The sequence below is a fragment of the Typopeltis vanoorti genome, chromosome 16 (genome assembly GCF_054136105.1).
Source record: "Typopeltis vanoorti isolate ZY-2024b chromosome 16, IOZ_Tvanoo_1.0, whole genome shotgun sequence".
Lineage (NCBI taxonomy): Eukaryota > Metazoa > Arthropoda > Arachnida > Uropygi > Thelyphonidae > Typopeltis > Typopeltis vanoorti.
Window position 1 is genome coordinate 112,874,323 of NC_143564.1, and position 12,167 is coordinate 112,886,489.

At 36.3% G+C, this 12,167-nt stretch overlaps 1 protein-coding gene across 1 annotated transcript in view; it reads right to left on the bottom strand.

The window, feature by feature from the left end:
* The window catches only part of ATP8A (ATPase phospholipid transporting 8A1), a 1,088,708-nt gene that overhangs the window by 160,904 nt on the left and 915,637 nt on the right, over positions 1–12,167 (bottom strand). Inside the window, exon 38 of the mRNA XM_090406292.1 lies at positions 6,393–6,494. Within this exon, the coding sequence (XP_090262418.1) occupies positions 6,393–6,494 (102 nt within the window). The remainder of the gene's footprint in view (positions 1–6,392; positions 6,495–12,167) is intronic.

The following is a 12,167-nucleotide window of genomic DNA, read 5'->3' on the forward strand; positions in this document are numbered from 1 at the left end:
CATCTTGGTCACTCGTCTCTGGATTCTCTCCACCTCCTGCCATCAAGAAGGCGCCCATATCTGGGTACAGTAGTCTAGATGGGGTTTTATCAAGGCTCGATACAGAGGAATAATAACCTGTTTGTCTCTGCTTGTTAAAGTATTTTTCAGCAACCAAGTGATTTGATGAGCTGATTTAGCCACTTTTGCGATGTGCCCCTAAATTTCAACTCCCTATCCACCAACACTCCCAAATCCCTGGCCTCATCAATCTCCTGGAGTACAGTTCCACCAATGTGATATACTGCTGCTAATCTTTTCACCACAAAATGCATAACCTTACATTTTGCCACATTAAATTGACATGCATTCTCCTTAGCCCAGTCCTCTAAACTATCCAAATCATCCTGCAAAATTTTGACATCCTGTGTACTCACAATTGCTCTACCAACTTTGCATCATCAGAAAACAAATGAGCAGTTCATCTCAGATCCTTTTCTATATCATTAATGAACAAATTGAACAGTAGTGGTCCAAGAACAGAACCCTGCGGCACACCACTAGTCACAAGCTGTCTTTTGGACTCTACTCCTGAATAAACCACTCTCTGATATCTCTCCATCAACCACCCTCCTATCAATCTCACCAACCCTATATCCATCCTCATATGCTGCGGTTTAATGATTAGAATTCCTTGTGGTATCCTGTCAAAGGCCTTAGCAAGGTCCAATAGAATAACTGTAAACCCATTACCCTTATCCAGCCGTCAGTGTGTTATAAAACGTGAGCAGGCATGATCTACCCTTCACAAAACCATGCTGTCCCCCACACAGTATCCCATTTTCATCTATCCAATCCTGTATTTTCTGCTTGACTAATTTCTCCAAGACCTTGACAACGATTCCTGATATGCTGATCATTGGTAATTTACAACAGCAGTCTTGGAGCCTCCTTTATGCAGTGGAACTATTTTCCCCTTTTTCCACCCCCTTGGGACTAAGCCAGACCTGAGACTCAAATTATACAAAATGGTCAAGGGCAAAGTTCTACAAAACAGAATATAGTCATGAATATCGTCATGACAATTCTTTAGCCGCTTCAAGTACGACACGAGCTGGTATACCATCCAATCCCACAGATGCATTGACATTTAGGTTTATAATAGACTATTCACCTCCACTTCATTCACGCCAATTCCTGTATAAGCTGTTGGTTCTTTCATTCCTGTAATATCACCACCTGGATGATATACTCATGCAAAGTGCTCACTGAGTAATTCCAGTATATCAACTGATTCAGTTACCTCCCTACCATTGGCATTGTTTAAAATCATTCTGCCGTATACATTTTTTCTTTTACTTGCAATATATCGAAAAAACTGTTTGGGATTCTCTTTACCCTGCATGGCTAATGTTCTTTCATAATCCGCTTTTGCTTTTCTTACCACACTCGTTACCCTTCTGGCCTGTGCTTTATACCATTCAAGTGCCTGCTGGTGACCTTTCTCCTTAAATTCCCTCCACAGTTGTTTCTTTTTTTTGCAGCTCAAGCTTAATGGCTGTTAGATCTTGAATGGGGACGTTTTCAACAAAAGTCATTCATTCAAGATTTAACAAGAAACACAATTCTGAGGTAGAAATACTTGTACTATTAGTACTATTAGAAAGCAAAATATAAAAGAAAACCTGTTACAATTACCTTAGAAAGAAGTAAAGTTGAGGAGAAAATTGTATGTCTAAGTAGAATTATATTGTTAAGGTTATTGATGTCAAAAATTATATTCTGTGTAAGAATGTAAATCTAAGTGCAAACAAAGGTTTAAAGGTTACTAGCTAGCTGCCTACAATGACGCAACACCTGCAACAGAAGCATTCGTGGAAGGCGAACTGAACTAGTGTTCGGCGAAATGAGCACTCTTCAAGGAGCAGAAGTGTGATGCAATCGCATAGGGGCAAATAGGAGAGCACAATAAGAGATCCTCCAATACAAAAAGAGGGCGCTACAAAGAAGAATAAAAAGCGAGTTCACTCGGGTTTGAACCCCCAGTTTTTTCTGTTCCTGTTTTTTCATGTGGTCAAGTAGGATACTGACCGATCGACAGCGCCGGAAGTAATCTCCTTCCTGGTTGCTATCTGAAGGAGTCGGGCAAGCTATACACTAGCTGACGGCAGACACCAACTAGGGCCATCGGTAAAAGTTTACCGATGTGAGACAGCGGAAAAGTTCCCCAAAAGGTCAGCCAAGATGATGATATCGATCCGGTAGACGAGCGTTTGTGTGGCAAAGTGCAAGGAATGGCGATTTGCATCGATCAGCGTGACCTCCACATGGACGCGACTCGATAAAGCAGAATGACATCTGACTACAAAGGACAGACGAAAGAAGCACGATATCCTCTCAGGATACTGGTAATGTCCAGTAAATTCCTTATTCTTGTAACAATATTGGGGCAAAGAGAGAAGAACAGATTTCTAATTGAGAAGAAAGAGAACTTTTAAGTGACTTTTGTGCTCAGTAACGTGTTAATCATATTGAACTAGTAGTCTGAAAGTCTGAGAGTATGCAACACTTAGTTGAATGTGAACTGATCTTTGTTAGCAAGTTTTACTTAGAACTTTGAACTAGTGTTTTATGATGAATGTGTATTATTTAACCTAGAGATGTAAAATAGAGTATTTGATAATTAGAATGTTCCCTATTGCTTAGCTAGTGAATTAGAATTTTGATATGACATACCTTTGATGTGTGGAAGTTTATTGTATGTAATTTGATAATTAATAAACATGTTTTTTCTATGTAACTCTGAGTATGAGACTGATTTTACCACTCGCTAAAGTTCAAACCTGTGAATAAGGGGAAATTAAAGAAAGTTATAGGCCATGACTGCAATGTTGAAGTTTCTATAGGCACTTAATACTTTAACAAGATTAGGTAATACTTGAACTCTGGGAAGGTTTCTTTGTACAAGAATCTTCTGTACTAGGACTCTGGCTGGCACAGCTATATCAAACAAATTTTGTCACAGTTCCAAAAGGAGAAGTGGCCCCAGAGAGATAGGTTAGAGATTTCAGACTTAGTAGGTATGACAGGAATTAAGGATAGAGAAATAACAGAAAAGTGATGACATAACATGGTGTCATTCATCCATTTAATCCCTACTTGATTTATTATTCGGACTCTAGGCATACAGTCAGCCATTGCCTCCTGCAAACACTTCTTAACCACCTCCCATGCACTATTAACATCCAGCCCTTGCAGTTTTACATGCCATGGCACTGAACCAATCAAACTCCTAAGCTTGTCATACTTACCAGCCCGATAAGTCCACATGTACCCTGTCTTAATTGTAAATTCCACACCTTTAGCCACCTCCCAAGTCAAGACCCTATGATCACTCTCTCACCAATTGATGGCAATGATCACATTAGTTACAGCCAAATTCTCAGATGCAATTACTAGGTCAAGCACTCTCTGACCTCTAGTATTTTCCATTACATGCTGTTGCAGATAGTTATCCCTTAATAACCAAATAAAATCCAATTCCTTCCTCCCATGTGTCCTCTCCTCCTTCCAATCAATGTTACCATAGTCTAAATCTCCCATAATAATAATTACCCTCCTTCCACTCATTTCTTCTATTTGCTTATACATACAATCTCCACCATCTATTCCGTCATCTGGTTTATAGTAGCACCCTATTGTATATTTTGTTCTGCTAGCCTCAACCTCACACCAAATAGCCTCAAATGTGCTCTTTTCTCTATCCTGAAGTTCAACTTCTATTCTCCTTGGCTGCAGCCCATCAACTATCGTCAAGAACACTCCTGCTCCAATTTTATTCTTCCTGAACACACTATACTCCTCATAATCCATCCCACTTGCTATATCATCTTCTGTCAGCCATGTTTCACTAATGCCAATAACCTGTGGCCTGGAAGTGCCAACCAAGGCCAAAAATTATTCCTTCTTGTTCCTAATACTTCTGGCATTAGTATACATAAATTGCAGAAGCCCATTTGTCCCATCTCTATTTTGATGCCTTATACTAACTATCCCATTCTGATTTGTTGTCCTTCGTACTTGCTCGGGCATATTACACACATTCATACACTCAACTGTCTCCCTAAAGTCTGCATATCTACCACCCTCCCACCCCTTAATAACTCTAGTTTTCCTGATTCTGCACATCCACTTCCTTCCACTTCATTCAACAACACCTTTTCAAGTCTCCGTACACCAAATCCATTCAAATGCAAACCATCCATCTTATATAAATCCTTTCACCTATCGAACTCACTCCACATGTCAATAAATTCAATACTACTCCTCCTGCATAATCTGTGCATAAAGTCATTGGCAATTATGGCCCTCCTTCTATACTCTTCACTGTCATACCGTGGCAACAGACTCACCATCCTAACTCTCTCACTCTTCTATTTTGCTACCTCAAGTAATTCCTTCAAGTCCTCTCCCATAGCCATTTTGCCTCCTTTCAAATCATTCGTTCACCCTCTGCTTTTGCATTCTGATAGACTCGCTTACATCCTTAATGTTCGCGCCAGGTTGGTTAGATTTTGTCAAATTCTCATCTATCACACCTCTTACTAAAGAATCTCCGTATGACGATACTCATTCTATCATTTTGTTTACACTCATGCTCATACTCTTATTTTTCTTATCATACTTTTGCTGTTTATTAGTCGGTATGCTTGGTAACATTTTTGCAAATGCTCCAGCTGCTGATTCGCCCTATGTATCGCTCTGTGCAACCATGCAATCTCACTCATTGCATCTATCTCATCATTTTTATTATCCGTTAAACCATAAATTCATTCTCTGTATTTGTACCTTCATTCTCACTTTCAACGCTGCTCTCACAGCTATCTGGTACTACCTTGCAAATGTCACTATTCGTACCTCTCATATCACTATTTTCTACATGCTAACTTTCAACAACGATATCACTCTAACGACCTGAAACACACTTTACATCCTCATTTTCCTTACACTTTCTGCACACATTCACTCCACTATCAGAACTTATAGTGTAGTGAATGTATCAGGCAAGTGATCAGAACTTATACCACCTTTACCACGAGTTGCCCAAGTTCTGAAAATACTTCAGGTGAAAACTTTGTTTGCTTACATTTGGATAAAGGTTTAAACCAATTATATAATTCATAGCATAGCCAAGCAAAAAAAACTTCCATATACTGTATTTTTTCTTAACTGCTTGTTTCTTCTATTTAATAGCATCACCTGTTTCATTTGCTCTTCTTGTTTAAACCTTTTCCATTATTAAAAAACGTTTCCAATAAATATATAAATACTGGGGGTTAACTCACGACACACTTTGTCCAAGTATCATTTAGCACTTCTAAAGGTATACTGAGCCTTGGTTGAAGGAGGAAAACCTTCAGTAATAAAAATCAATAAACAAGAGGCAATTGGTTGAAATGTGGATAACACATGTTCACTTCAAATCTGACAAAATAGCAAGGGAAGGTGGAAGCAATAAAACTATATTGTTGTTCACTTCACCCATCTTATTATTTGTCATTCTGTCACTACAAATTATTGTAGTGCCAGAATGACGAGTAATAAAAGAGGGGTGAAGTGAACAACAGTATAGTTTTATTGCTTCTGCCCTTGAATATTCTGACGCTATTTGTTTGTTTTTTTTTAAATCTCCATTTGATTTCAATAATTTTTACTTACTTATTCAATTTTAATTTGTTTGGATAATTATAAAATATATATTTATTAAATTAATTTAAGTCTGCCTGGAGACCACTTGTCCCATTGTCGCAGACCACAGGTTGAGAAGCACTGGATTAGGCCACATATAGACTACTGTGCAAGGATTTGGTCACCTGGTTTTCATAAGGATGAAGAGGTTTTGAAAAGTCCCGAGGTGATTGACTAAAGTAGTTTCTGGTCTTTGGAATGTTGAGTATGAAGAAAGGTTGAGAAGATGCCATTTACAGTTCTAGTGGATAGGAGGAAGATGGTTGATACGACAGAGACATCTATCCTGTTAATCCTGTAATGGGCTGTTACATGTTTAACGTTGAAGAAGTTTTTCATAAAATGGGGGGGGGGACAAAAGGTCATCCCTGGAAGGAGGGTGTGAGCAAGAGAGTCAGAAAGTTTTTTTGCATAGAGAGTCGTGAATGATCGAAATGCATTACCCGAGAGTGAATGTCTGCAGAGAATTTTAATGTATTTAAGGCATCGTATGATGAGCTGTGTGTATAGCAAAGGGCTTTCCCGCAATGAGTCCTTAACTCAATGGGTGTGTGTGGGAGGGGGCCCTTTTAGGAAAATAGTTAAGATACCTTGAGCTTTCATAGGTTGCCATTTTTAAAAATATAATAAAATTATCTTTATATCTAGTAGTGAATAAATATTACCTCTGTTTTGTGGCATGTAAAATAACTTTTGCTGGATCTGAATTGGCTATTTCACTTTCCCTGACTGCTTCTGCGAGGTCCTTAAATGCTGTTCTTCGTATGCTAAAGACAACATATATGCTATCAGAAATGATTTAGTCACATACACCTCTTTCAGAAACACTAATGATGTTAAGCAGTACTTTTGAAAATAATATCAGTTGAAAATATGAATTATAGCAGCTGATGAACAACAGGTCTGTCAATATATAAAGCAAGTCAGTTAATAATAATAAAAAAACACCATTATTTTGAACTTTCCCCTACCCTTTTACCAACCCCTGTTGTGCAAGAGATGAAGCTTGATTCAGTTTCGTGGTTTGCAATTCTCTGCTTCCACACTTGAACTTCAATTTGATATCACATAATCCCCCATGGGTTTATGAGAGATAGAGTGAGAGAGAGAGAGTGTTGCCATCTTTTACTGGGGATCTACTAATTTCTAGTAGAATAGAATGTTTATGGACATTCCAAGGCTTTGCTTTCTAGGAATTTGATTAGAATTCAAATAAATACAAAAATTCTTCATATGAAAAATTCACAAATTATAATTTTCTAAAGAAACTAATATCAATAGTCAGACTGATATCTCACTATTAGACTATGCATTTTCTGAGTTTTTTTAAGCAGAGTAATTAAATAAGCATGCTTAAACAATAAATCTTGGCAATTTGAGAAAAAATGAAACCATTGTATCATATTCTAATTTTAATATTTTAATAAACTAGTAATTTTATATAAGTGTTAAACATCAATCTGATGACTATACATTCTACATTTATGTACAAATTTTTCACATTTAACATGTATTATTATTATTAATATTTTAAATTCACAATATAATTATATTTTTTCCTTTCTTTTAAGCTGATCCGAGTACATTTTTGAAAATTATGAAGACAACTACCGTGTTTGAGTAAAACTTTAGTTTAATATAACTAAACTCTACATTCGACGTTTTGACCTTTATATCAAGGTCATCTTCTGGAGCATATGCACTATATACAGAGAACAAGCTACACTATAATCTATCTGGTTTGTTAAAGTTACTGACCAACCGTTACAACAATTGTTGGCCTGACCTCTAGTGAAAAAAAAAAAAAAAATAAAAATAAAATAAATAAATAAAATAGAATATACATTAATGCTAGAGTCCTATTATTAATATTATCTGTTGGTTGTAGAATTACAATGGGCACAACAACAAGTCTATGTGTATATATATATGTATACAATTGTTTGCATACTTGGGATTAGGAGTTAAATAATCAAGCTTATAAAATTACTTGATAACCCTAATATACAGTATCCCCAAGTTAAAAAATTAATTACATCTATATCTCCTCCAGAGATTCTTATTAAAAATAAAAACACCTTGTAGCAACTTCTATAGGTAAAGTTGATAAGGCTCTGTGTTACTAAAGCTTGGTATTTAGGGTCTAGCTACTCACTGAAGAGACCTCAAAGAAGATTGAAACCGGTCTGGATAGTGACCCCACCCTATTATGTATTGCAGTATACATCTTTTAGTGAGATGTGCTTTATATTATGGGAAAATACTAAGAATAGTGATCAGAGCTTTACCCACCTTTACAATGTGTTGCCCTGGTGTTGTACCATCTTTAGACTTGAACTATGTTTCAGGCGCAAACTTAATTATTTGCATACTTGGGATTAGGAGTTAAATAACGAAGGTTATAAAATTACTTGGTAACCCTAATATACAGTATCCCCAAGTTAAAAAATTAATTACATATATATATACATACATATATTTACAATATGATTAAAAAAAAGTTGGTATGGAATGGTTTCTAATACTAGCTAGAAGTTGGCTAGAGTCCTGACTTATGCTGGATCGTATGTATTAGGTAGGCTGAATGTGTGCCATCCAGATTCTTGGAATGTTCATGCCTCCATTGTTGTTGATATTTGGGTGGTTTATCAGAATTTTGCAGGCTTCTTTAAATTTCCTTTCATACCAGGTTTTTGTATGGTGTAAAGATTGTATTTCAAACATCTAAATGGATTACGTTATGAAGGGAAGTAGTATTAAACTTATCTTCATTTTAGATGTTAATTTTAGCTTTTTACATTATGCAGATGATGTTATACATCCAAACAAATCCAGTACTAGTCTGCAAGATTCCCCGACTAAACTGAATAGCTGTTGTGATAAATTTGATATGAAAATCAACAATATGACTGAAATATAACAAGTGAAAGTGATCTTTCTGGAGGGAAAGCTGAGACTTGTAGAGTAGCCAATATTTTCATCAGAATGTGAGTATTAGGAAATATCTCTCTTTTGTAGCATTTTAAATAATATGTTGCTGATTTAGGAAGGATGTTTCTAAAACTTTAAACTTTTGCTTCTTATAAAGTAGCAATGTTATGGCCGTCCAAATGCACCTGTGAAGTAGCTGTATTATAGTTCTCCAAATCTACAGCATATTTTTAAAATAAAATCTTTATTCTGGATCCACATTTGATGTCTTCATTGTGACCAGGAATTAAAATACTAATGACTGAATAATTTCTTTATTTTTAGTTAAATCTTTCTTGTACGTGAATACAGCAGTCTAATATTGGTGTCAATATCATTTTTATGATAAACTTCAGCTAGCTATGTTTTATTATCAAATCAATGTATTGGTGATTTAATAATTAAGGGATTGTGATTTTATGGTTACCCTCAAGCAAATCTTGCAGAACTGATTTAGCTCTTATATGGATGTCAGAGAATATTTTGTCAGTTCAATATTTTGTTTTTTAAAATTCTTCAGGAGTATACTTAGTAATTGCAATTCTTTAAGTGTCAGCCCCTAGAAGGAGGTTGGCAACCATGTCAGGGAACTTTTTTTCTTTCTTTTGCTGCTCTGGAACATTTGTGGTAATTCAATACGCGTGGATAGGGTTATGTGTTCGTCAGACATGTTGTAATAGATTTCACGGTATGATAAGAACACAGATGGTTAAGAAAATAACTATTTATTAACTTAAAAGCTAATATTTCGCTGGTATTATATCCAGCATCTTCAGAGCACACAACACAAAGTTTGTTACAAATGCAAGACAACCACAATCCGGTGTAACAGTGACTCTACAGCCAATAAAGAATTTGCTAAAGTTAAAAATCGACACCTGAAAAAATTTGAAATCCTCCAGCAACGCAATGTTATACAGCGGCCGCAATTTCATCAAGATGGCATCGTTGTGAACCTATCATCGACAACCTTATCCAAAGAGGCCACGAGTGCATTAAGTCTTAGATACAATTTTGCCGTTACTCCAAAAGATGTGCCTAAAACCAAAATAATGGCTTCCGTTGAACGTGGGATTTACCACTTGCCTCCAGCCATAGCCAATAATATTAGGTTAGACGTAGCCAATATCCTTATCCATTCTAAGCCTCCCAAAAATAATATCCCACATAAAGAAATAATAGCTCTAAAAGAACTACGCAATAATAACCACATTACAATAACCAAATCAGACAAAGGAAACGCCACTGTAGTAATGGATACAACAGAATATGAAAGCAAAATGCATGCACTGCTCCGAGACCGGTCTACATATCAAATCATAGATCGAGATCCTACCAACTCACAAAAGAATAAGGTGTGCAAGTTACTGAACAAAATCACTTCCTGGCCTAAAGAAATTGTCAAAAAACTCAAACCCATGCACGCTAAAGCACCCAGAATATATGGTGCTCCTAAAATACACAAACAAGGCACACCTTTGCGTCCTATTGTAGATAGTATAAACAGTCCTACATATAAACTAGCTAAACATTTAGCAAAATTACTAACCACTTACACAAACAATTCTCCCTCTTTTGTTAAAAATTCTACCCACCTAAAAAGTATTTTAGAAAACCACACCTTAAATAGTTCAGACCTAATGGTGAGTTTTGATATCACCTCATTATTCACTAATGTGCCACTGATTGAAACACTTAACTTACTAAATTCACAATTTCCCCCAGATATATTTCAGCTATTTAAATTCACAGTACAGGCAGGTTATTTTGCATGGAAAGGGAAAATATACAAACAATTATATGGGACAGCTATGGGTTCCCCCCTTTCTCCCCCCTTAGCCAACTTCTACATAGAACATCTGGAAAAATTAGCTATCAATACAGCCACTCTCAAACCTAGTCTCTGGCTACGCTATGTTGACGATGTGCTTGCTATTTGGCCACATGGCCCAGACACAATGAATACATTTTTAGTGCATCTAAATAGCCAGCACCCTAAAATCCACTTTACAATGGAACTAGAAGCCAATGACTGCCTGCCCTTCTTAGACACACTGATCACACGTCTTCCAGAAGGTTCCTTATCATTTTCGGTTTATAGAAAACCCACACATACAGGGAGATACTTACACAAACAATCACACCATCACCCTTCTCAACAATATGGTATCTTAAAAACACTAACCCATAGAGCTAGAGCAATCTGTTTCAATGACATTGCTCTCACTGCTGAACTTTCTCACCTACGTCAAACTTTCTTAATCAATGGTTACAATCCCCATAAAATAGATAACATACTAAATGCTACCCATAAATCCCCTCTATCTACCACAGAAGACTACAACAAACCCATCACCATCCCATACATTAAAGGCACATCTGAAAAGATATCGAGGGTGCTTAACAAACACCAACTATGCACAGTATTTAAACCTTATTCACCTAAGGACAAATGCACTCCTTTATCACATCCAGGTGTCTATGAAGTGCCCTGTTCTTGTCATCAAGCCTACTACGGACAGACAGGAAGAAATGTGGACATCTGCCTCAGTGAACACAAAAAATATATCCGACACTTTCGCTATGGTAAGTCGGGTCTGGCAGACCATGCTTTGGATACCCCTGCACACAGGATCAATTGGAAAGAAACAAAAGTAATGCAAAAATGCTTCTACAAGTCAGAGAGGTTGTTCCTGAAAGCAACAGAAGCCTTAAAACATACTCCAAACCTTAACAAGTATGGCTGTATAAATCTACCAAAGATTTGGGAGACAGTCATCCTAAGACCAAATTAATATTTATTACTTTTATTTTTTAATTTATATTTTTTCAAACTTTCTAAGACCATCATTTGGACTACTATTTCAAAACTTGAAATTTTTTTTTTTTTTTTTTTTACCTAGATGGCGCCATATTATGACTTTAGTCTTGTGTTGCACGCTGCAATCACTTATACTAGCCCCACTGTTATATCGGATTGTGGTTGTCTTGGATTTGTAACAAACTTTGTGTTGTGTGCTCTGAAGATGCTGGATATAATACCAGCGAAATATTAGCTTTTAAGTTAATAAATAGTTATTTTCTTAACCATCTGTGTTCTTATCATACCGTGAAACCTATTACAACGTGGTAATTCAAGCTGGTCCAGTCCTTAATGTCTTCAAACCACATTCTCCTGGGATTACCTCTCCCTCTTTTTCCATCCAGTTTTCCTTCTAATATTAATTTCTGAATGCCTTCTTGTCTAGTTAGATGTCCAAAATATTTAAGTTTTCATTCTTTAATGATTTTCATTAATGTTCTTTTCACTTTGGCTTTCCTTAAAACATCTTCATTTATTCATTTTCTCTGTCCATATTTTCAACATTCTTCTGATGGTCCACATTTCAAAAGCCTCTAATTTTTTCTCTGCTTCTTTATTTAAAGTCTAAGTTTCACTATTTCAGAGAAGGCTTGACCAGATACAGCAA